Below are 26,639 nucleotides of genomic sequence, written 5' to 3'. Positions count from 1 at the left end.
AGTGTTCATGTCTAACATGTACCTGAAAGCATATTAAGTCCTGGAAGTAGAAAGAAATTTTTTTAAAAAAATTTTTTGGAGAGACAGACATACAGTAATTAAACAATGTAATAAATACTTTTAAAGAAGTGGGATCCCTGGGTGGCGCAGCGGTTTGGCGCCTGCCTTTGGCCCAGGGCGCGATCCTGGAGACCCGGGATCGAATCCCACGTCGGGCTCCCGGTGCATGGAGCCTGCTGCTCCCTCTGCCTGTGTCTCTGCCTCTCTCTCTCTCTCTCTCTCTCTCTCTCTGTGACTATCATAAATAAATAAAAAATTTAAAAAAATTTTTAAAATAAAAAGTGTGTAAAGAGTACTGTGGAAACTCAAGAGAAGGATGTGGCTTCACAAAAGAAATGTCCTTTGAGCCCAGTCATTTGGCCTTCACCAAAAACATAAGGATCGATGTGTGTTCCAAGTAGGAGAATTAGCACGTGCAAAGGGATAGGAAGTCTGAAAAGAGCCACGAGGGTAAGAAGATACCCTAGGTAGAGGACCTAAGAAAATTCACCAAAGTTTGGAAATACCATCAAGACTTTGGTATTGAAAATTTTTATTGGAATGTTTGAACAGATTCTAAGTGCTGCAAATACAATCTGATCCAGGGCTGAAACAGCCTATAGCCATGATAGGTTTATTCTGTCTTCATTTCTCTCTTTCTTTAACCCCATTCCCAGTCACCCTGTGACTACAAGATGGCTAGTTCCCATAAGTCAAACAAAAGTTTTAGACTACAGTTTCTTTAGAACCAGCTGACCACTGGGTTGATGCCCCTTCTCGGAAATAATCACTGTGACCAAGGGAAAGGAATCCACTGATTAGGGCTTCCCATGTGGGGAAGGATGCTTCCACCCAAGCAAGGCAGGTGCTTTTGCCACAAGAAGGGGATTGCAGATACTAGAACACAAAAACAATAAATGCCCACTTAGTGGAATCACTTAAGGTAGAAGTAAAATCTTCATTGCTTTGAAGATTTTTATTTATGTTTTCCATCATACAGTCTCAATAAATAATCAAAAATTCTGAATAAAAGATTTAAAATAATCCATCTCTACTTTCTAATTACGGGGAATGATTAAAAAATGGGTATGGTGTATTATAAGATTTCAGTAATGCTACACTCATGTACTTATTTGAATACCATTAAAAAACAGGCAAGGGACACCTGGGTGGCTCAGTGGTTGGAAGTCTGCCTTGGGCTCAGGTCGGGACCCCGGGGTCCTGGGACCGAGCCCTGCATCCGGCTCCCTGCAAGGAGCCTGCTTCTCCCTCTGCCTGTGTCTCTGCCTCTCTCTGTGTCTCTCAATGAATGAATGAATGAATGAATGAATGAATGAATAAATTATTTAAAAAAAAATAACAGGTAAGAATGTCCAGCATATGTGAAGAAGAAGTTGCATATGAGAGCTGGAATTAATATATATGGAAACACTCAATTTCCTGTCATAAAGGACCAGTGGTGAGGGACTCACTCTTGCTCTTATAGAACTCAAAAATGTTTATATCCTTAGCCTGGTTATTTTAAGTTTAAAGTATTCACCCTTTATTTGATTTGGCAGTGAAGTAATCATTGTTATATTGTTACATTTCCCTCTGTTACCATGTGAATTTCCTAAATTCACAAGAGTTAGGGCTTCAGATTAGACATGTAGGTATTAGTGATAGAGACAGCAGCAAATTTTGAAATCTATGAAAATGAACTTAGTAAGATATTTACTGCCATTATATATAATTGGACACATGTACTTATATAATGTATCCAGAGGAAAATGAAATTGAGTTGAGAACTCTTAGAGAATGAATCATTCTGTGTAATACAAGTCCATTTAGCCAATTTTCAAATACTTGGTCAGTTTTTCTCTGCAGTATAAACTTTGCTCTAAAATATATTTCATACTTTTCACCATCTTAAGTAGAACCAATTGAAAATAATTCCTTTTTTCTTCATGATTCAGGTCATTACAACCATCATTTATTATACTATGAAGTAACAGAAGTTTGCAGGGTTGCTTGTCCCTTGTGAAAAAAAGCCCTAATAAGGTGCTTTGAGATATAATGTATGTGTCATGTCCTTTTTAACCTACCTCTCTAACTCCTGTCACTTTTTGCTCCTGGGCTGGTAACAGCCTCTTCTAAATGCTGAAGATTTTGAAGGCATCCACATTGTGTATAAAATTGGAATACATAGGCTTCAAATATTGACATAGTGGGCCTGGTTTATAGAGGCTTAATAAACCTTTATTCGTTGAATGGACATTGTAATCTTCACAAATAAACTCTCTTTGTAACCTAAGCAGGGGAACTGTTCAAGACGGGAGAAATTCAAGCTGGTTGGCATTTGCCAAAGATAATTTTAAAGTCTTAAATTTTAAGAACTTGAGGTTACCTCAATAAAAATACATGTCAGGCTATAAATCTGCAACCAACACTATCTGGCAAAGATCCATGCCATTTGCTGCCATGTCAAAAAGAGAAGCACAGCTGTCTGGGCTCCCTTCCTTCCTTCTGCTAATAATCTTATCTTTATACCTCCTTTAGCTCTGGTATCTTTGTTCAACTTAAAGCTTTTAGGAAGTGAAAAGAACTTCCTCACAATTGAATGGTGGCCAATCCCATGCTATGCAAATATGATAAAGCCCTGATTAGTATCCTTTTAATCTAAAACTAAGATGGTGCTTTCAGTATTTCTTCAGTGTAAATCTTCATTGATCTCATTCTTTCATTCTTCTTGAGTTTCTCCAAGTGAACAGATTGTTTAGGTATTTTGGAATTGGGATATCATACTCCAGCATTCCTTCCCTTACCCCTTTTTTTTTTTGGTTTTGTTGTTATTGTTTTCCTTAAAATCTTGTTGAGAAATACTTATAGAGTCATGTGTAAAATAGCTACCTCTTCAAGTTCTGGACAAAGTAGCAAAGTAAGCAGACTTTCTTTGGCCTCCTTATGAAGTTCTTTTGCACTCTGGCCACTGGCTGTAGCTTTTACATCTTCTCTGTAAAAATTACAGTGTGGTGTAATATATTCCGTGTTGTAAAAAAAGATCGACAGGCTTTGGAATTAAATCAGTCCATATTCAACCCATTATAGTAGCTTTCCCTGTCCCACATGCATTTGACTGTTGGGCATATGTTCAAATACTATGAAAAGAAAAGCAAAATTTTCTTATTGAGATAAACGTAGCATTTTGCTTGTTGGCTTTTGCTAGCTTTGTTTGATAAAGGAGATTTGCATCTCAGGTGGTCAAATACTATAGGCCTTGCTATTTTATTTTTAGTGCCTTTTAAATTCAGTCAGTCTAGTTCTGACATGGATTCCAATATATAGTGGGAAGGCCAAGGGGAGGGGTGAAGGGATCTCATCTTAAAAGCAAGACCATGGGCTATAATAAGCATTCATAACTAAATAATAATAATTATGTAGTTTAAATAATTGCAATGAAAGTATGGAAGTTACTCTGGACTAGCATCTCTTTTTCCCCTGGCATCTGTGAGATGATTGAATGAGCAAAGGCAGATGAGTTTTATCTGTAGTCACCTAACATTGTCCAATTTAATGCATATTATTAAAACAACTGTCCAACTTTATTTCATGTTCTTATTACCTCTTTAAAAAAATTTGGGGGGAGGGGGGCTCAGCTCTTAAATAAATAAATAGATAAATAAAATCTTTTAAAAAATTTTGTTTTAATAGGCTCTTGTATCACCAACATCTATGCAAGCCTACCTTCCCTGCTTAAAAAACTAGCTGTAGTGGGACCTGGGTGGTTCAGTCTGTTAAACCAGGTCATCATCTCAGGGTCATGAGATGATGCCCGGTGTTGGGCTCTGTGCTCAGCATAGAGTCTGCTGGGGATTTTCTCTCTCTTCCCTGCTGCTCCACTGGCTCTCTTGTATGCTTGCTCTCTCAAATAAATAAATTTTCAAAAACTATTTCTCAATTTGATTAGTTAAGCTGATACCAGTTTCTTAGGTTACCAAAAGAGAGTTTTTTCTTAAAGTGGAACTTCCTGAAGGGCTGGTATGTAATTTGACAGCTCCAGTCTAGCACCATGGAATAGCAGGAACTTTATCTCATCCCTTAGATGCCAAGGCCAGATTTTTCTGAAATTCAAAAACCATGTATATGTGTGCATACGTGTGTTGTTTTCTCTTTATTTTAAATGTATTATGTATACATTATAAACAGTTTAAAAATATACAAGTATATAAAACATGAGTAGGCCTCTCTTCTTTATCCCAGTTCCCAAAAGAAACCACTGTAAAGTTAGTTTTGTGTGTATAGAGGCATGTGTATACCTATTTCTATAAAAATATATACATGCAATTTCTTTAAAATATCATAGTATACTTATTACTCTTTCTTTTTAATTATACATTGTGAACATCCTTCCATGACCATAGATCTAGTCTTTCTGTATTTTATTTTATTTTATTTTATTTTATTATTTTATTTATTTTAACACAGAAAGAGAGCACAAGCAGGGAGGATCAGCAGGCAGAGGGAGAGGGAAAAGCAGACTCCTTGCTGAGCAGGGAGCTCAATACAGGGCTCAATCCCAAGACCCTAGGATCATGACCTGAGCTGAAGGCAGCCACTAAACCAACCGAGCCGCCCAGATGCCCTTTGTATCCCATTTAGACAGTGGATTTCTCTCTTCCCTTATTGTTATGTTTTTAAGTAGGTTCCACGGCCAGAGTGGAACGACCCTGAGATCAAGACCTAAGCTGAGATTAAGAGTCGGACACTTAACCAGCTGAGCCACCCAGGCACCCTTCTCTTTTCCCTTATTGATAGACAAGAACAAATTTATAAGCCTGCTACTAGCATGAGGTTCATTTTCCCTACATCTTCCACAACATAGTCACTTGTTTATGTTCCAGAGAACATGAGTTGTAAATAATAAATCTCAAGATTATTTTATATTAACTTTGACTTATGGCTTCTACAGATAGCCTTCAAAAATATAGGTGCTTTTAGTATTTTCCTTTTATCACTCCAAGCCTGTTCAGAAATGGAATATTCGGGATCCCTGGGTGGCGCAGCGGTTTGGCGCCTGCCTTTGGCCCAGGGCGTGATCCTAGAGACCCGGGATCGAATCCCACATCAGGCTCCCGGTGCATGGAGCCTGCTTCTCCCTCTGCCTGTGTCTCTGCCTCTCTCTCTCTCTCTCTCTCTGTGACTATCATAATAAATAAATAAATAAATATTTAAAAAAAAAAAAAAGAAATGGAATATTCTGTCAAGACAATTCCTTTTTTATTATTCTAGGTGTGGATTATCTTTTTGAGGAATTTACCTTATCATTCATTGCCAAATACTTTTCTTCCTGAATATTTTTTTATATAACTGACCAAGTTAGAATATTTGCTTCAAAAGCTTACTCTTTAATGTTGGAATTCAAGGGGCAGCTATTATACGTATCATTCTCTTTGCTCTAATTTATGCACAGTCACTTTTGAAGTACTCCTTGAGTTTTACTGAGCACCTAACACTGATTATAATGGTGGTTGAACAGTAATTTAAAGCATATTAAAGGAAACTTTATGAATCCAAGCAAATGTTGATGAAATGTGAGCTTTATTTATTGCTTGCTTGCAGGTGGATTCACCAATGAACTTGAAGCATCCCCATGACTTAGTCATATTAATGAGACAAGAAACAACAGTTAACTACCTCAAAGAATTGGAGGTGAGGCAATGGGAATGTGACATGCAGCTGAAACTTGTTGCATTTCACAGGAGCTATTTATTCAAAGAAAAATGAAAGCACATTGTTTCTTAAGCCCAGTTCTTCTCAGTTTCATAGGAGTATATTACTTTCAAATCACATTTTTAAAAACATCTAATTAGAGTGACATTTGAGCAGCAGTAAGAGAAACAGACTAACCTGGATTTTGCCTGATTATTGACTGACTATATCCTTGAACCAGAGATTCCATGTATAAGCTTTTCCATCAATTATGAAAAGGAATAATCTCTGTGCGTATGCTTGGAGAGTTTGGGTAAATACAAAAAAAAATGGTTTCAGTACTCTCTAAAGATGTATTTTTTATTAATTCCCAAGTAGGGTCATCTTATATTGTGTTTTTATGATGAAGCAAAAGCATTAATCACTTTGCGCCTTGAAAACTTGAAATCTCTTAGTACTAATAAAGTCTGACCTATTTTTTTCTATCATTGATCTCACTTAATAACAAACAGTATTAGTTTTTTGAAAAACTAGGAATAAGACAATAAGTATATTTATACAGCTTCATGCTTGGAAGCTTTATCTGTTATGTAAACACAGTGTTCAAAAATGCAGTGGTGCAGAAAATAGTTTTTATTTTCAGGTGCATATACACATTGTATATATTTATTGCCATTCTATTTTAAGAGACAGTATGATATAAAAAGACTTCAATGGGAGTGTGTGAAGGGGGAAAATGCCATTCACCATGTTGATGAAAACAAAAATGAAAAATGTTGACCCCATCAGTTTTTTATTAAGGTAGTAGAGACTCTTGGATAAAGGTACAGGCTGGAGATATAAATTTGTTAGTGAAATACAGACTTACAGCCATGAAACGAATATTATTTATCTACAAAGTAGTGACAACTAGATGGACTTCTTAAGGTGCCAGAAGACAGTGGAGGAATGGCCTCAATAGTCCTAAGGGAAAAACAATCAAACTAGGATTTTATGTTCTTTTAAGCCATCATTCAAGAGTGAGGGCAAAGCAGAGATGTTTTCTGACAAAGACGGAGTTTACTTACCACAGACTCTCACTTAGAAAAAAAAAATCAAAGATTTACTTCTACAAAAGAAAAAGTAAACCCAGTAGACGTGCATAGGCTGTATAATTAGTAAAAGTACTGATAAAGAAGTTGCTACACTTACTTATTGTTTGCACTTTGAAAGGTAAAGCCAGATAAAAATAATATATAGTTGAGTTGAAGCACGTTCAGTGATTAGTTAAAAGCTTAGACTCTTCTGTCATGTTTAGGAGAAGGTAAAAGTAACTGAATAAATTAAAATCCTGTTGGAAAATATATGGGCAAACATACTAGAGATTTAAGAGTATTGCTACCTTTCAAGTACTTTTGCCAAAAGAAATATGAATCTACCATCATGTTTTCCAGTGTTGTTTATTTCAGTATAATTGGTTTTCTTCATCATCCTATATATTTTATTTTACATATTTAAAAGATGACTCTGAGAAGGGGGTCTACAGGTTTCATCAGACTGCCAAGAAGTCTATAACACAAAAAAGTTAAGAACCTCTGGATTGTGCTATCAATATTCAGGAAATACAGAGGACAAAGAAAGGGATGTGTTAAATGAACCTAGGAGATGCAGTCAGCAAAATCCTGTAGATTGGCAAACTCTGCAGAACAAATAACCCAACTTCTTTAACAAATAAACTACAAGAATTAGAACTGTAGATTACATTTCTGTTACTTGCCCTTTCTTTATTTTTTGTTAAGTTTTTCATCAGTATTTTATTTATGACGTTAGAATAGGGAAGGATTCCTTAAAAACACAAATCACAAGAAAACAACTCATAGTTCTAAGCATCTTAACACTAAAAGGTTCTCTTTAGCAAGTGACACCATGAACAAAATTAAAACATAAGCTGTAAGCTGGGAGAAGATATTTGCAGTACATATAACTGATAAAGAATGAGTTTACAGACTCACTCTTCATAAATTTATGGAAATCATTGAAAAAAAAACGGGAAAAATAGGCAGACTTAGAAGGTTGAGTTATAAAATATCTCAAACATGAAAATATGTTCAGTTACATTAATAATTGGATTGGTTAAGATAGGCTACATTTTGTTGCAGTATTTGATAACTTTTGCATTAGCAACAAACAGCCCCAAAAATCTCAGTGCCATATCATGGAGGAAAGTGGAGGCTCAAGGAAGAGTAACCAAGCACACAAACCTGTTTAAAGTTTCTACTTAGAAGTGACACCCTTTCTACTCAAATTCCATTGTCCAGATCAAGTCACATGGCCAAGTCATAGGGCAGTATGTAGTATAGCCTACCTACAAGAAAAGAGTCCGGAGGGAATGAGCAATTGGAAACATATCATTTAATAACATCCCAGTAATCTTAGTGGCTTAAAACAGTAAGTTCCCAATGAGCAATTGGAAACATATCATTTAATAACATCCCAGTAATCTTAGTGGCTTAAAACAATAAGGTCAAATTAAATGTCACTCTGGTCCAAGTGCCAGAACCCAGGCTGACACAACAGCCACTGCCTGGCATGTTGCCATTCTCAGTACCTGAGGGAAAAAAAGAACATAGTAAAGCATACGCTGCTGCTAAAAATGTTTCCCAACAGAGGATTAAATGGCACTTCTCAAGTTAGCGTTTGTCAAAGTAAGTTATACTGGCCACACCGAAGTTCAGCAGAACCGTGAGTGTACAACCCTTCGGAAGGAGTTGCAGCAAATTCATTAATAGTAAATACAGTCTACCCCAATAATTATAACAGCTAATGCCCATCAAATTCACATAAATTAAAAAGTGTGATGTTGCTGAGTTTGTGGGGATATAGATGTTACTGCAATTTGCTGGTAGAATTCTAGCGGTTATAACAACTTTGAAAGGCAGATTGATTAGTAATTGATTAATAATGCACAAGTCAGAAAATGTACATCCTATAATGACCCCTGCTTCCCACATTTTTACCCCTGCTGGATCTTTTATACGTGTGCACAGAGACTTTTATAAGAGAACATCACAGCATTTTTAATAGCAAAAAGATAAAAAAGAAGCAACCTAAAGGTTTACAGAAGAATGGAGAAATGTGTTTTTATACATCTGTTAAAATGAAAAGTTTAGAGCTATACTGATCACTGCAGATAAATCCCAAAACCATAATGTAAAGTTAAAAAAATAAGTAGTAGAATGACATAGTGTGATACTGTTTACATAATATTTTTAAACTTGCAAAGCAATGCTAGATGTTGATTTGGGACACATGTATGGAAATATATATATATATATATATATATATTGATATAGATATATTTTAAGAGAATAAGGGTAGTAATACAGTAATATTTTATAAAGTTATATACAGAAATGATACATCAAACAAATTCAGCATAGTGGTAACTTTGGGAAGGGAGGGGGGATTTTGAAGGCAGTAAAGAAAGGTTTCAACTACTTTATTTTTCCTTTATAAAAAATCTGAAATGAGTGTGGCAAATGTTATCATATGATAGATGTGGTTAATGGAAACATAGGTTTTTAAGTAATGGAAACATAGGTTTTTTAAGTAATTTCTTTATATGTTTGGAAAAAAAATTGTGAGTAGCAGGAATTCACCTGGGTACAAGGCATTAGGGGAAATTTTTCCAGTCAGCAGTATCAACATGCTGGATGTCTTGAATGACTGAATATGTGTGGACAATTGAACGGAGTTTTAATTGCTGAGCCATTCTGTGCCAGGGAAGTTAAGTAGACAGATGCAGCCTTATAGGTAGTCAGAGATCATATTATGAATTCTGTTGTAAATGTCATATTCTGTTACTTTCTATATATGGATACCTGTTAGAAAAGCTTATTTATATTAACTAATTAATTCCCCCTTATCCACAGTTTCACTTTCTGTGGTTTCAGTTACTACACTACCCCGGGTCAACTGCGGTCCAGAAGCAGATGATCCTCCTTCTGACCTATAGTCAGAAAGTCAGTAATAGTCTAACACTGTGTCACGATGCCTGTATCACTCACCTCGCTTCATCTTATCTGGGCATTTTATTATCTCACAGTATCACAAGAAGGACAAGTACAGTACAATAGGATATTATGAGAGAGAGAGACTACATTCACTTAACTTTTATTACAGTATATTGTTATAATTGTTCTATTTTATTATTATTAGTTACTGTTGTTAATCTCTTATGTGCTTAATTTTTAAATTAAACTTCATTACAAGTATAAATGTATAGGGAAAAAGTACAGTATATATAGGGCTTGCTACTATCCACAGTTTCGGGCATCCACTGAGAGTCTTGGAATATACTCCTACAGATAAGGGGAGACTGCTGTGTTCGCAATCCTTGTCTTCCTTCAGAGAGGATTCTCTGACTTCACGTTAAATTCTCCTTTCTCTTATGTGGTATCTAGAATGAAATATTAGAAAAATCCATTGTGTTCTTGTTGTCTTCTCAACAGAAGCAATTAGTTGCTCAAAAAATTCATATAGAAGAGAATGAGGACAGAGATACAGGACTGGAACAGAGACATAATAAAGAGGATCCAGACTGCATCAAAGCTAAGGTGCCCTTAGGGGACCTGGATCTGTATGATGGCACATACATAACTTTGGAAAGCAAAGACATCAGGTAAAGAAAATCTCTTTCCAAAAATACAATTAACATTTTCCTGAATAGACCTTTCTCAGATCAATAGGAATTTGTGTATCTAATGAGAATAAGCTTCGATGACAAATGGATTTATTGAAATTTGAAAGTTCAAAATACACTGCACATAGAATTCTTAAATATCAATTTAAAATAATACCACAGTAGATGGTTGAACAATTTATAGTAAAAGAAATAGAAATGGCCAATAAACATGTGGAAAACCTCTCAGTAAAATCAAATAAGTAAACCATTTAGATAGTTTTCACCTATCAAATTGGAAAAAATATTTAAAAATCAATAACTGGTAAAAATTTGGAGAGGCTGTCAACAGAAATGTAAATTGGTTTAAATTTCTAGGAAGAATTTCTTTTTTAAGATTTTATTTATTTATTCATGAGAGACACACAGAGAGAGAGAGACAGAGGGGCAGAGACAGAGGCAGAGGGAGAAGCAGGCTCCCTGCAGGGAGCCCAATGGGGGTCTCGATCCCGGGTCTCCAGGATCATGCCCTGGGCTGAAGGCAGCGCTAAATTGCTGAGCCACCCGGGCTGCCCTTCTACGAAGAATATTTTTTTTTTTCTACGAAGAATATTAAAAAGCTTTTAAAAAGTTCATAATCCTAACATTCTTTGGTCTCCCATTTTCTCTCTTGATTTATTTCCTTAAGTTAAAGTCCTAAAATATTGACTCCAGGAGTAGCTGTGTGAAGAAGGTTGAATGTTGACTAATAATGGTTGTAAAGATGAGATGCTTTGATGGCATAGTTCAATTAGGGAAAAATTAGACATTTTTTTACCTTTTGTTCACTTATTGCTCCCGGCTTCTTGATTTTAGCCCTGAAGATTATATAGACACAGAATCTCCTGTCCCTCCAGACCCTGAGCAACCTGATTGTACCAAAATTCTAGAACTGCCATATAGTATACATGCTTTTCAACACCTGCGAGTAAGTAGAGAGATTTGGAATTTTTTTTTTTTTTTACATTTTTTTCTGTAATTTAGTCTCTTGCTTGTTAATATTTTTCTTTCTTCTCCCCTTCCAAATAGCTTTATAATCTTTCAAACATATCCAACCTTTTAAAACTCCTTTAAAAGAAATCCTATAAGATACTGAGTTAATTGTGAGCTTTTGTCTTATGATCTCCATTTTCTGTATCTGTGCTTTGTTTTTTTCCAATTTTTTTCTTCTTCTCTTCAGGGTGTACAAGAAAGAGTTAATCTTTCTGCACCTCTACTACCTAAAGAAGATCCAATCTTCACATATTTATCTAAACGACTAGGAAGAAGTATAGATGACATAGGTCACCTCATTCACGAAGGCCTGCAGAAGGTAAGTCATCAGTGATTGAAACAGCCAGAGACTCTTTGAGCACAGGTCTTTTTTTCCTCAGAAAATAACCTGCCTAGATTGTTTTTTCTAGAGTGATTTTAAATATGATTACATTAATATAAACTGTATGGTTCAAAGCTAAGGAGAAACATTGGCCGTCTAGTCCCCTTTAGGAAGGGATGCCAAAAGTTTTATTAAATTGACTCGTGAAAAAACAAATTATAAGCCAACATAAGCAACAGAGCTTGTAGGGTAGATTGTATATTTTGAATGTGAAAGAAAATTTGTTAGTGCCTTTGAAATACCTACCTACAAGAAAAAATGAGTGGGAAATAGCAAAAAGGGAGACAGAACATGAAAGACTCCTAACTCTGGGAAACAAACTAGGGGTAGTGGAAGGGGAGGTGGGCGGGGGTGACTGGGTGACGGGCACTGAGGTGGGCACTTGACGGGATGAGCACTGGGTGTTATGCTATATATTGGCAAATTGAACACCAATAAAAAATAAATTTATGATAAAAATAAAACAAAAATCTGAATTCAAAAAAAAAAAAAGAAATACCTACCTACAGTTTCTAGATCATCGCTATTCTTTGGATAAGAAAAGAATCACTATAATCTTCTTTTAAAGTACTATATACTTCTAAAAACATGAGATGCCTGGGTGGCTCAGTGGTTAAGCGTCTGCCTTTGGCTCAGGTCGTGATCCCAGGGTCCTGGGATTGGGTTCCGCATCGGGCTTCTTACAGGGAGCCTGCTTCTCCGAATAAATAAAATCTTAAATAAAAAAATTAAGAAAAATTAAAAAAATAAAAACATTAATAGGAAATTACATAACAGGACCCAAAAAATTAAGTATATCATTCAGCATAACAGAAATTTAGAAAACAGGGTTTGTTTTTGTTTTGTTTTGTTTAACTCTGCACCTGAAGAGTACCATGAAATGCAGGCTAGTTTTTTTTAAGATTTTATTTATTTATTTATTCACTTATTCATTCACTCATTCATTTATTTGAAAGAGAGCAAGTGAGCGAATTCATGAGAGCTGGGGAGAGGGAGAAAGAGTGAATCTCAGGCAGACATCATACCCCTTGTGAAAGCCTGATGTAGGACTCGATCCCACAACCCCGAGATCACAACTCGAGCCAAAACCAGGAGCAAAATGCTTAACTGACTGAGCCACCCAGGCGCCCCCAAAGCAGTATTGTAATGGTACTGCATAAAATGAAAGGATAACATTTGCATAGAGTTTATTCAAATACATTATATATACATGTATTTGATGATTTTTATAGCTAAGTTACTGTCTTCATCTTGTTTTTCTGAAGATAATGTAACACATTTCATCCCCAGAACTTGATGAGTAAGAGGGTAAAACTGATGTAGGATTTAAAATATCTTTCAGAGGATCCCTGGGTGGCTCAGCGGTTTAGCACCTGCCTTTGGCCCAGGGCGTGATTCTGGAGTCCCGGGATCGAGTCCCACATCGGGCTCCCTGCATGGAGTCTGCTTCTCCCTCTGCCTGTGTCTCTGCCTCCTTCTCTCTCTCTCTTTCTATGTCTATCATGAATAAATAAAATCTTTTAAAAAATAAATAAAATAAAATAAAATATATTTCAGAGGATGGTTAAGTTGAAAGTAGATCATAGGGGATCCCAGGTGGCTCAGCAGTTTGGCACCTGCCTTTGGCCCAGGGCACAATCCTGGAGTTCTGGAATCGAGTCCCGTGTCAGACATCCGGCATGGAGCCTGCTTCTCCCTCCTGTGTCTCTGCCTCTCTCTCTCTCTCTCAATCTCTCTCTCTCTCATAAATAAATAAATAAATCTTTTTTTTAAAAAGTAGATCATAGTGGTAAGTTCTGTATAGAAAATTAAAATAATTTTAATTATTGGGTAATTGGGTGGCTGCTTTAGATTGAACAGTTGGAGTCATCTCTGGAAAGGCAAAGTTTAAGCTAACATCTGAATGACAGGGACCAAAGTTAGAGATAAAGGAAGAGTATTCTTAAGCTAAGGCAAAGGCTCTGAAGCCTTAATGAGCTCAGTAGTGTAGTCTGCTCAGGCTGTCATCATAAAATATCACAGACTAGGTGGTTTAAACAACAGAAACTTCTTTCTCATAATTCTAGAGGTTGGGAAGTCCAGGATAAGGTGCAGACTGATTGGCTCCTGGTGAAGACTTTCTCCCTGCCTTGCAGATGACCACCTTCTCACTGTGTCTTCCCATGTCCCCTTCTCTTTATGTAGTGGGAGAGAGATCTGGAGTGTCTTCCTCTTATGAGGGAACTGGCCCTCTTGGATTAGGGCCCTACTTTTATGACCTCATTTAACCTTTACCACATCTTCACAGGCCCTGTCTTCACATACAGTCACACTGGGGGTAAAGCTTCCACATAAAAATGGTGGGAGGGGGGCAGGGAGAGACACAAAAGATTCAGTCTATAACAGGTGACTTAAAATTAATGCAGGTCCGTAAGGTTAGAGCCTGGTGACCAGGGCCAGACTGTGTAGGCTCTGAAAATTAGGGTGAGGACTCTGGGCTGAGACCTGAGTGCTGGGAAGCTAGAGCAGAGGAATGACATAATTCAATTCATATTTTTTAAAATATACCCTTAAACGTGTATAGAAAAATGACTGAAGGGACCAGAACTGAAAACAGACCAGTTCTAAGGCTGGCAGTAGTTGGGGAGAGAGATGACATACTTTGGACTAAGTGGTTAGCATTAGAAAGGGAGGGACTTAAACTATTTTAGGAAATGTTTAGAAGCTGATGAGTTAGATGTGGGGAATGAGGGAAAAGGGAAATCAAGGATAATTCCTGAAGTTTTGGCATGAGCAACTTGAAGGAGGAGCAGGGTTGGGAAGCAGGAAGAGAAGATAGAGTCTGTTGGGGCCACATTAAATTTGAAATAGCTAGATGAGAGAGACTTGAACTCCAGAAGGAGCCAGAGCTGGATATATTGTAGAGGACAATGACATAGGGACTGTTCGCAGCCATGGGACTGGATGAGGTCATCTGGAGGAAAGTGAAGTGTGAGAAGAGGCCACTCTGAGTCCTTGGTCCTCCCATGGTTCGCTGTGAAGCAAAGAGGGAGAGGTCAGCAAAGAGATCCAGAAGGGTGTCCAGAAGAATGTGGTGTCCTAAGAGCCAAGGAAAAAAACTGTTCAAAAGAAGGTGAAGGTAGGGATCCCTGGGTGGCGCAGCGGTTTGGCGCCTGCCTTTGGCCCAGGGCGCGATCCTGGAGACCCGGGATCAAATCCCACGTCGGGCTCCCGGTGCATGGAGCCTGCTTCTCCCTCTGCCTGTGTCTCTGCCTCTCTCTCTCTCTCTCTGTGACTATCATAAATAAATAAAAACTTAAAAAAAAAAGCTTAAATAAAAGAAGGTGAAGGTATTAACAGTGACATTCAAACATCTATAGATTTGTGGGGGAAATTTTATGAGAAATCTTATAGAAAAAACTTATTCCTTAAAGATCTATTTTTCTCTTACTTCCAATATTCTATAATATACAGAATATTCTACTTATGATGGTGTTATCACCTGTTCATATAGAATTTTTATTCAATTTTTTTGCCCAACTCATGATAGAAAGTCTGAACGTAAGAGATAAAAATCAAAGCATTGTTGATTTGAAAAAAAACTTTCCCAAAGGTTATCAGAACAGACTGAAAAGTCATAAGTCAGTTCTGAAAGGATGTGACATATCCCTTAACCACCTGCACACACTGTTACACCTTCATCTGCATCACTTACAAATTGTATACATCCCTTGAAAGTAGAATACTTAAGGCTGATTAATGAGAATTACACTTCATTTTAATCTTTAAAATAACTATTTTTAAAGAAAACAATTTGTCCTTGTGAAAAAAAAATCAGACTATATAAAAAATCATAAAAGAGAAAGTAAAAAAACACTCAGATAATTACTGTTTTATAATGTAGTCTTTTGTATTTTTATTTTTACACATCTCTATAGTTAAGACTTAGTTAATCTTATAATTTATTTTAAGAGACCGAGCAAGCAACACGGGGACGGTAAGGAGGTGGTGGGCAGTGAGAGGGGGAGAGAGAGATTCTTGAAGTAGGCTCCATGCTCTGCACCTGATGTGATGGGGCTGGATCTCATGTCCCTAAAATCATAACCTGAGTTAAAATCAAAAGTTGGGTGTTTAACCTACTCACTGAGCCACCCAGGCACCCCTAAGATAAATTTTTAATAATGGGATTGTAAGCATCAAAGGGTAATCATATTTTTAAGGCTTTTTACATAAATGTCAAACTGTCCCCCAGAAATGCTGTGCTCACCTAACATTTCTACAGTTAATATCTGAAGTTAATATGGTGTTTGGCATTCTTTTTAATCTTTGCATATTTGTAAAAGGAAAATTTGTATTTTTTAGATTTATATTCTTTGTTAAGTTTTACATTTTACCTGCTAGTTGACCATTGTTCTGTGTTTTTGAATTGTCTCTTCATGTTTCTGGCCCATGTTCTCTTATATTTTCTCTTGTATTTTTGTCTTTCTTTTTAAAGCTCTTTATGTATTAAAAATAGTAAACAATGGTGTCATAAATATTTTTCTCAATATATCTTAAACTTTATGACTTTTTAAAAAACTTTATATGACTTTTTTTTTGCCATGCTGAATTTGAAACTTCTCTTCATGGGCTTAAACTATTTATGTGGTCGTGGTCCAGTTCATTGTTTTGACCTCTGTGTGGTTGAAAAGTAGTATGTGTTATGAGACGAAAAATCAAGGCGCAGAAGGAACAAACCTATTTAACTTCACTAAATAATACACTTATTACTCTATACTAAAGACATAATTTTTAGCAGGTAAGATTTGGATTGTGAATACAGATGACAAAAGAACAAATAAAATTCATCTTTTACTAAACGGACAGCTTGTCATTTGCTATTTATATATGTACCCTCATTCAGATACTTAAATAAATAGGAAATTTAGTCAATTTCAGGAATTTCATGTTAGAACAACGGCATTTCTAAATAGGTTAGGTCATAACTTCTAAAGTCCTGAAATAGGAACCAACAAGTTTGGGCCACTCGGTGGGCTTTTCAGCTTAATTTCCCCCCTTGGAACAAGAGCTTGGAGTGGAATGGTCTCTCTGTGGAGATGACACCTGAAGGCGCTTACTTGCTCAACTGATGATCAGGACACTCTTGTGACAAGTGTAGTTTATTGGTACTTTGTCCCCTGCTTCTTCACTGCTGGAATGTCTTGTTCTTTATCTTAAATTTCAGAAGAGACAGAATAGTAAAGGTGCTCATTTTGCACATTCTAAATCGAAGAAGGTGTGTTGAGTTGTGTTTCATTGTCATTTTATTTGTTTAATGTCTAGAATTCTTCCTCATGGGTACTGTATAACATGGCTTCATTTTATTGGAGAATAAAGAATGAGCCATATCAAGTAGTGGAATGTGCCATGAGAGCACTTCACTTTTCTTCCAGGTAAGATTTCTCCCTTTCTGGACTTCTGATTCTCCACATAAGAAAGTGATATGAAGAAGCATTGTGTTGTACTTAGACTCTCCTCTATCCCTGTTGAAAGAATTTAGTCCCATCACCAAAAAATGGCAGATGTCAAAGAGTTTACAGTGATAATAGCATAATATTCTTCTGATTTCCATTAAGGAAAGGATATATAATGTAGACGCCCTCTGATTCACTTGAGACTTAAATATAAGGACCTTGCCTGGAGGAATTAGCATAAATTAAATTTTTCTCAAAGCAAATAATGAGCCCTAAATACATTTTAAAGTCATAAAATGCCTGCCAGACCTTATTTTTGTGGCAAAATTTGTAGTTATCAGATTGAATAAGCCGCATCAGTTATAAGAATGTAACAGTATGATTTTCTTAAGTTATTTTTTCCATCTGTCAGTACACTCAAACTTATTTTTCTAAGTTCAATAACTTCAAATGTAATTTTCCCTTGTCGAGTAGTTACACAGAATCATGGAGCACGTGCTTTTCTCCTTACATCTAATTGCGCCTCTCCTTCTCTTTTAGGCACAATAAAGACATTGCCCTGGTCAACTTGGCAAATGTTCTGCATAGAGCACACTTCTCTGCAGATGCCGCTGTAGTGGTCCACGCAGCTCTGGATGACAGTGACTTCTTCACCAGCTATTACACTTTGGGAAATATATATGCAGTAAATACAACTTTTTGTTTTCATAAGCCAGACCAGTTGCTATTTTCCTTTCTTTTTTAAAATTTTTATTTTCAATTAAAAATGCCTTTTTTCCCCTTCTTCTTTTGGTCTGAACAAGGAAAAGGGAATGGAAATGAAATGATGAGGGGGAAAATACCTTAACACAATAATATAGCCTAATTGTCCTAGCCTCTTGAGAAAAAAGAAAAATAATTAAATTGATAGGAGTCTTAAATTCGTGCAGAGTACACCTCTTAAGATAGCAATATTTTCTAGTTAAGCAATCTTATAGTATATCTTACGTGGTGGAATTGGGTACTGATCAAAAATAATGTTCACTGTAGAGTGAGATATAAGTATGGTCTTGTAAGCCGTTAGGGGGTTTGGACGATCCAACCACACCGTGGCTAACGTTTTTTCTCTTATGTGTGTGTATGTGTGTGTGTTTGTTTTTGTCTCTTCAGATGCTGGGAGAGTATAACCACTCAGTGCTCTGTTATGACCATGCTTTGCAGGCCAAACCTGGGTTTGAGCAAGCTATAAAGAGGAAGCATGCTGTCCTATGTCAGCAGAAACTCGAGCAGAAATTGGAAGCTCAACATAGGTAATTGGGAGACAAAATTTCACTGAAGCCCTAGCACTGTAGAACCTTAGGTTAGACCTGTGTAGGTGATGTAAGTAAGTATCAGTTGGTTCCTTAGAATTAGAAATACCTCTTTAGTATGCGAATCCTATCCCTTTTCTCCAGATCCAGGAGGGTTAGCACAATTCAGAGGTTGTGTGGAGTAATCTTTTAATAGTATGAATTCCAGAACTAGAGAATGTTTGCAGGAAACTCTGTCATTTAGGTCTTTACGCTTTGACCATGGATTACTTTAGTAAGTTGGTGTGGGTGTACTGCCTCGTACTCAGTAATTCCGTTACGTTTTAATTTCCACAGAATACATTGTTGGTAAAATCACTTCTACATGCTGTAGTTGATCTTTCTCCCCTTTAGCTGCTAGGGTTGGACTAACGTTATATTAGTTAAGTAACATTGAGAAACATTTGGCCCATATTTTAATCAGATTTCTGTAAATTGCACAGTGATGAAGTTCTGTTGTACTTCATCCTTATAGTATATTTAATTAAAAAAAATGTATTTGATTCCATAAATAGCAGGGGTAGTTAGGAAACTTCACATAACTCGCAGTGAATTATTCTTCTCTTATGGAATTAGCCTCAGTGTTTTGAGGCAACTTTGATTAGTAAAGAATTAAATGGAGATTTGAAACTCACTAAACTATTGCATTTGCTTATTTTCCAATCAAGTTAAAGCATAATGTGAAAAGGAAGGAATGACTGCTTACTTATTTATGCCTGGCTTCTGTTACACCTGATCAGAACTTGTTCTGGCTGAGCAAATTGGTTTTTACATCATCTGTACAGCTCCTAAATTTCCATATGTTACAATGTAATAGGACGAAAGGATTTTGTGACTATATATAATCAGGCAGCTGATTTACTGATAGCAGGTGGTAGAGAATATGTCTTTCTAAGCTAGATTTCTATGGTTTCTCCCCAAATCCACAAACCCAAGGAGCAAGGTACTTTTGGCCCTTTCTCTTAACCTTGTCTTTACGTAGAATCAAAAGAAATGATGAAAAGGTGGCTTTGAATATTAGTGGAACTAACACAGGCTTTGTGAAGGGAAGTAGTTGTTGAATATGTAAAGATTTATAGTATGTTGCTATGTATATTTTGGGTACCTGACCAGTCCAACACAGCATTTAATATCAAGATAGTCATATATATAAGGGAAGGATTTTGCATCCATCTTTTTGCCTCTAAGTTTTAACAAAACAATAGATTTCTTTTGCCCCATTATTTTTAAATTTGTGTTGTATGTAAAAAGGGAAAAATAGCAATTATTGCTAGGGACCAGAAAATGTATGCAGTAAGTTGGGTTTAAAAATTCAGTTTTAAAGCTCTATAACTTTTTCCTGGTGTTAAAAAATGTTAAGATCCCTCCAGCGAACACTGAATGAGTTGAAAGAATACCAAAAACAGCATGACCACTACCTGAGACAGCAGGAGATCCTAGAAAAACATAAGCTGATTCAGGAGGAACAAATCTTAAGAAATATCATCCATGAGACACAGATGGCAAAAGAGGCACAATTAGGTAAGTATTGATTGCAAATAATTAAAGACAGGTTAGGAAGTTCACTTCTAGCATGCTCTGCTTTCATAACTTTTGTGTAGCCCTAAAGTAGTATGTAGTATAAAGTTCTGTTTTTTATTTCCCTCGGTCTTAAAATTGAGTCATCATAGCAGGTAAACCAGCAGGCCTGGGGAGCTTGTTTGATCTCTAGCTTTTTCTTAATTCACATTTTAAAGTAAAAATTAAATCTTTTAGATCCTAGAGTTCTTTTTTTTTTAATCTTTTTTTTAATATTTTATTTATTGATTCATGAGCGAGAGAAGGAGGGAGGCAGAGAGGCAGAGATACAGGCCAAGGGAGAAGCAGGCTCCATGCAGGGAGCCTGATGTGGGACTCGATCCCGGGTCTCCAAGATCACACCCTGGGCTGAAGGCGGTGCTAAACCGCTGAGCCACCAGGGCTGCCCAGATCCTAGAGTTCTTAACTACAGTTGTTCGGGCTACTTTGATTTAGTGTGTATGCCATTCTGGAGATTTTGTTAAAATGCAGATTCAGATCAGTAGGTCTGAGGTAGTAGGACCTGAGATTATATAGTTCTAACAGGCTCCTATTTAATGTCTGTTGCTGCTGGTCTGAAAACACAATGTGAGTAACATGGCCTTACACCAAGTAAACAAGCCAGACACACCCTAGAAACAAAGCAACCACACTGTCAAGCCAACATTGGCAGTAAGGCTGACTCTCTTATTTTTCTTGCTACCTTAAAAAACAAATATTTTATTTTAGAAGTAAGATTTTAGGCTAGAATTTATCTCAAGCAGGAATTCTTAACCTAGGTCAATAGATTAGTTTCAGGCTGATTCCAAAGTTACCTGCAAGTAATATGTATGTGCACAATTTTTTTTCTGGAAGAGGGCATTTAGCTTTTATTAAAATCTTTTAGGGTCCATGACTTAGAAATAGAACCACTGTCCAAGGGCACTTGAGTTGGCAGGATATCAGTGACTTGGTTATATCCAGAATGTTTCATTTCTGATAAAACCCTAAGGGAGCCGATCTAACAGCTGACACCAAATAATAAATTAATAGAATCCTTTATATTATATACTTCTCCTTTGATAAATATATTGATCTGGAAGGCCTCTTAAATCTTTGAGCCTTGGCTGTGAACATTTAAAGTGCATTTACAATCTACCTAACAGGTATTTTTGGCTGTTTTGAGTGTAAAGCGTATGTTCAGTTCCTGGGGTTATTTACTGCTTGCTCTGTACTACCCTACAACCAGAATATACTTACAGGAAGATATTTTGGTGATTTTGTGAACCCCCTTTGTTTTTTATAGGTGGAGAAACGGAGGCTTCTTTAGAATGATTTAATTTAGCTAACCATTAATGAATGTCATCCCTGCCGCCACCCTTCTCCCCCTACCTCATGAAGGTTCTCTGCCAGGCTCTGAAACTAAATGACTCAGACCAAAGAAATCGTGTTGGCAGTGCTGTCCTTTCCCAACAATTCTAATTTTCCTTATTCCAGGAAATCATCAGATATGTCGTCTGGTCAACCAGCAGCATAGTTTACATTGCCAATGGGACCAACCTGTGCGCTACCATCGTGGAGATATTTTTGAAAATGTGGATTACGTTCAGGTCTTTTTCTTGGTCTCTTCTATTTCTTATATCTTTGCATCTAAGAGTAATATTGCTTTTCCCTCCTCAATTCCTTGTATATTTGATCCCCAAAATTTGTAACTAATTTAAGGTTTTGAGTATGTTTGTGAAGTCAGATTTCATATAGTACTCAGTTACTTCATGCATGACATTTCTAGTTCCCCCAAGAACTAGCTGCATATGTCTTTGTTTCTTTTCTCCTTTACCATAAGAGCTAGCTTGGGCTGTTACTAGTATTTAACTCAAAGCCTTCCTCTCCCTTTTAACTTATTAGAGTAAGACTAGCAATTCAAAATTTAGGAAAGAGTAGCCATGTTCTTTCCTGAAGTCATCAGTCCCATTATGTTGCTTCAACTGAAAACATTAACAAAACGATCATTATCAATGGATAATTTTTATTAAGCACTACTGCTCTGAGCAAGGGTGTTTTCTCTTTCTGTCTCTGTGTATACCCATACATATACAACGTGTACATATACATATATTTGCATGCAGTCATATACACACACATACAATCCTAGCCCAACCAATTGGGAAGAAATAACACGTATTTATAATGATACCAGATAGTATCTAAGTGGTGCTGATATAAATAGTAAGCACAACCAGAGTTCCAAATATCATCCAAAAGGATGTTGGAAATAAAGTAAAATTTATCCCATCCTATTGAAACCTATCACATCTTTAATCATAGATACTGGAATTTCCAGAGCTAAGTAGTTAAAATAATTACTAGGTCAGAACAGCTTTTGTAGCAGGACAAACCATGAAGAATTAGTACTCTTTATTCTGAAAAAAAACCAGACCTCATTGAGAAAAAGAAGCAAAAATTAAGAGGACATTGAGGGGAAAAGTAGTAATAGGGACCAAAAGCTTCCCATGATTTTTGTCAACTAGCAATATTCCATGTTTAGTTTTCAAACACAGTAAAAGGAGATCAGACTTCTAGCTCTGAGATTATAGCTCCCTGTCTTTTATCCAAGCATTATTTTAAGGGGAAAAAAAAGGAATAATATTTTTAAATGATATAGACTGAAACCAAGGTAACGCCTGGATATCATGATGGTCTCTAGAGAGACCATGGAAGACTCCCCTGTACCAGGGTAACTTTAATATTATATACTCCATAAATTGCATCTCTACTATATATTCAAAGAATCCATTCTTTTCTACTCCCTCCCATCTAACAAAGTTTTAGAAATACACAGGAATTGTGGTATCCCCGAAACAGTATCCAATATTGATTTACCTTCGTTCGGAGGAAGGCTGGATTTATATTTGGAGTTGGTTGTCTAATAGTTATAGTACCTGAAACATAGCTATATTAAACTTCTGAAAGCCCTTTCTCAAATTTCCTTGCTTCTACCACAGCACATTAATTCTATAGAGTAGCGATCACTTTAGTCTAGATAGGGGAAGGGAATAATGAGTCAAACCTCTTGGATAATCACCTCATCTTTAAACCTAAAAGAGACTAAATCACGGAAAGGAAGAAAGGGGCACTAAAAAAGTAAAGAAGGGGGGGGAATCCATAGCATTTTTCTCGTACTCCAGTGGCACACTTGACTGACGGTTGCTAACTGTGTATTTTCTGAGAGAATAGGGTTGGGGCCTAGTTCTGAAAATGCGAAGATCTGATTGCTTTATTACTGACTTTCAGATTTCCTACTGGGTTTGAGTATTCACTGATGTTTTGGGTTGGGTTAACTCTTAGTCACAACTTCTTTTCTGCTTCCAATTTGATTAAACTTGTCTTTTCATTTTCTAGTTTGGTGAGGATTCATCAACCTCCAGTATGATGTCTGTGAATTTTGATGTCCAGGCAAATCAGAGTGATATCAGTGATTTGGTCAAGTCTTCTCCCGTAGCCCATTCCATTCTCTGGATCTGGGGCAGGGATTCTGATGCATATAGGGTAAGTGAATAAAGGATGATGAGGGAGTTTTCTCAGACAAGATTTCTGAAGGCAGTGGCCCTCACTTTCATTGATTAATATGGCTCACCTTTTGGCTTAATTCAGCAGACACTTAAACTTCTATTAAACGGAAGTCATTCTGCCAGATAGTAGATTAGCAAGACACAGGATCTGCCTTGAGGTCTTCTTCCCAATCAAGTGGGGCATATAGACACTGATTTTAGTCCAGAACTTTGAGCTCTGAGTATAATTACCAACCCTAGAAAGTTTCTAAACTTGACCTAAGTATATGCTTGAACAACATGAGGGCTAGAGGAGCCAACCCCCCATGCAGTCAGAAATCTGCATATAACTTTTGATTCCCCAAAAGCATAACTACTAATAGCCTACTGTTGACTGAAGCCTTAACTGAGAACATAAACGGTAGGTGAACATATATTTTTTATGTTATAGGTATTATGTACTGTATTCTCAGAATAAAGGAAGCTAGACAAAAGAAAATGTTACTAAGAAAGTCATAAGGAGGGGATCCCTGGGTGGCTCAGTGGTTTGGCGCCTGCCTTCGGCCCAGGGCCTGATCCTGGAGACCCGGGATCGAGTCCCACATCAGGCTTCCTGCATGGAGCCTGCTTCTCCTCTGTGTCTCTGCCTCTCTTTCTCTCTGTGTCTCTCATGAATAAATAAATAAAATCTTTAAAAAAAAGAAAAAAAGTCATGAGGAAGAAAAAACTCATAATACTACACTGTATTTATCAAAGAAATCCACGTGTGAGTGGACCTGCATAGTTCAATGCTGTACTGTTCACAGGTCAGCTATGTTTCACTTTTTAATCACCATTCTTTTATTGAGCTCCCATCTGTGTGTCAGGCTGGTACTGTGAAAATAGTACACAAGCTTTTTGCTGGAGCTTACATTCTATCAGATGATACAGATAATAAGTTAATAAATATGAATTTCTTTTTTTTAAGATTTTATTTATTTATCAGAGAGCAAGCTCAAACAGGGGGTGTGGCAGAGGGAGAGAATGTTAGGCTTGATCCCAGGACTCTGCTGGAATCATGACCTGAACCAAAGGCAGATGGTTAACTGAGTTACCCAGGTGCCCCAATAAATATGTGTTTCTGAGCTAGCTAAGAAATAATTGTATGTCAGCCCATGGGGATACCATGTATTTTTTATTTAGTTTTAAATTTTCAGAATTTAATTGAGTTTTTGTTCTAACAATTAATATAGCCACTTAGATTTAATTCTATGTAATATAAATTCCCAAAGTTTGATAGCTTCAAGATTTAAGTTTAGTAAGCCTTTGATGTGTGTTACTTATATTTTAAAAAATGAACATTTTGGGACACCTGAGTGGCTCAGTGGTTGAGCATCTGCCTTTGGCTCAGGACATGATGCCGGGGTCCCAAGGTCCTGGGATCGAGTCCCACATCAGGCTTCCCACAGGGATCCTGCTTCTCCCTCTGCCTATGTCTCTGCCTCTCTTTCTGTGTCTCGCATGAATAAATAAAATCTTTTTTTAAAAAAATGAACATTTTACAAATCAAAACATTTGATAAACTTTGACATTGGCAAAGAAAAGGTCTTAGTTCAGGGAAAAGTAATTTTCTGTGCCAGTTTTATAAGCTTATGTATGCTTTCAGGTATAAATCAGAAACTCTCCCTCAAATTGGCTTAAAAGAAAATATGCTTCATACTACAGGAAGTCCAGAGATCAGAGCAAACTTTGGGTTTGGTTGACTCAGTGCACCAGTGATGTCATCAGTGACCCATTTCTTTCCTTTTCTTCAATTTGCCATCCACAGTATTGGTTCCTAAAGCTTGTCTTCCTCATGGTCGTGAGGTGACAGCCAGCAGCAGCTGGAGCACCATGTTCTTTGTTGCTATGTGGCATAAGAGACTAAGACTGACTCTTTCCCAGAAGCCTCAAGCAAGCCTTTCCTTATATCTCACTGTATTTAGCCAACTTAGGCCTGCCCAGCCTTGATCCAGTCTATGGTAAAGCAGGTAGAATTACTGACTTCAACTATACTGGTCAGTAGAATTCAGAGTATTCTAGAGTCTACCACAGTGTCTACGTTATCTTAAAATACTACATTGTTCAGTTATGCTAGTATATTTATATTTAAAAGTTTATTTAGCATGTTGAAATATTGAATCCAAAGAAATTTATGAGACACTTTCTCTCTTTATTAGGACAAACAGCATATTCTTTGGCCTAAAAGAACAGATTGTGCAGAAAGCTATCCTAGAGTCCCTATTGGCGGGGAACTGCCAACGTATTTTCTGCCTCCGGAAAACAAAGGACTCAGGCAAGTGCTGATGGATTTGGCAAAGCACTTGATTCTGCATGATTGTCATCTGGCAGTTCTTTGAGAGCACCAGCCTTGGACTTGAAAGGTTAAGTCTTTATCTTGAAATCACCCAAACTTTGAAAATATGAATCTTGTTCCTTTTTCTTGTGCCAGGATCCACGAACTCAACAGTGATGATTATTCTTCAGAAGAAGAGGCCCAAACCCCTGACTGTTCCATAACTGACTTCAGAAAAAGCCAGACTCTGTCCTACTTAGTCAAAGAATTAGAGGTCCGCATGGATCTGAAAGCCAAAATGCCAGATGACCATGCACGAAAAGTAAGGCTCACTTAGGCTGGTGTTTATTGCCGTCCATTCTGGGTGACTTCACAAGCCTCTTAGGTGGAACAAAAATTTGATAGAAGGCAGTTGTTGAATTTGAAGTTTCTAAAACCAAGGATAGAGCTAAAGAATTGGTGGAATCATTAAGAAGACATTCATGCTATCGAAGGAGTGCCAGGAACGTGTGTGCTTCAGGGCTGCTGTTTAAGCAGACCACATGAGCACTCACTAAGAGCACTACAGAGATGAGCAACACAAAATGGAGGCCATTCTGACCACTTCAGTTTAGCTTTGCATCCTCCAAGCCTCCAGGAGTTTGTATAAATCAAAATCTTGAAGATTCTCTTTCTGACCT

At 36.9% G+C, this 26,639-nt stretch overlaps 1 protein-coding gene across 3 annotated transcripts in view; it reads left to right on the top strand.

Moving 5' to 3' along the window:
- TTC17 (tetratricopeptide repeat domain 17) overlaps positions 1-26,639 on the top strand; it is a 116,558-nt gene that overhangs the window by 16,344 nt on the left and 73,575 nt on the right. For all 3 annotated transcript variants that reach the window (XM_038562984.1, XM_038562983.1, XM_038562985.1), the window contains exons 2-13: positions 5,638-5,727; positions 10,218-10,387; positions 11,243-11,354; positions 11,607-11,738; positions 17,103-17,212; positions 17,774-17,918; positions 18,383-18,522; positions 19,922-20,082; positions 21,595-21,707; positions 23,497-23,643; positions 25,844-25,959; positions 26,116-26,281. In XM_038562984.1, coding sequence (XP_038418912.1) covers positions 5,638-5,727; positions 10,218-10,387; positions 11,243-11,354; positions 11,607-11,738; positions 17,103-17,212; positions 17,774-17,918; positions 18,383-18,522; positions 19,922-20,082; positions 21,595-21,707; positions 23,497-23,643; positions 25,844-25,959; positions 26,116-26,281 — 1,602 coding nt within the window. The remainder of the gene's footprint in view (positions 1-5,637; positions 5,728-10,217; positions 10,388-11,242; positions 11,355-11,606; positions 11,739-17,102; positions 17,213-17,773; positions 17,919-18,382; positions 18,523-19,921; positions 20,083-21,594; positions 21,708-23,496; positions 23,644-25,843; positions 25,960-26,115; positions 26,282-26,639) is intronic.

This window comes from Canis lupus, chromosome 18, assembly GCF_011100685.1.
Source record: "Canis lupus familiaris isolate Mischka breed German Shepherd chromosome 18, alternate assembly UU_Cfam_GSD_1.0, whole genome shotgun sequence".
Classification (NCBI taxonomy): Eukaryota; Metazoa; Chordata; class Mammalia; order Carnivora; family Canidae; genus Canis; species Canis lupus.
The sequence above is the reverse complement of the archived record's forward strand: the minus strand, read 5'-3'. Positions and strand labels throughout refer to the sequence as shown.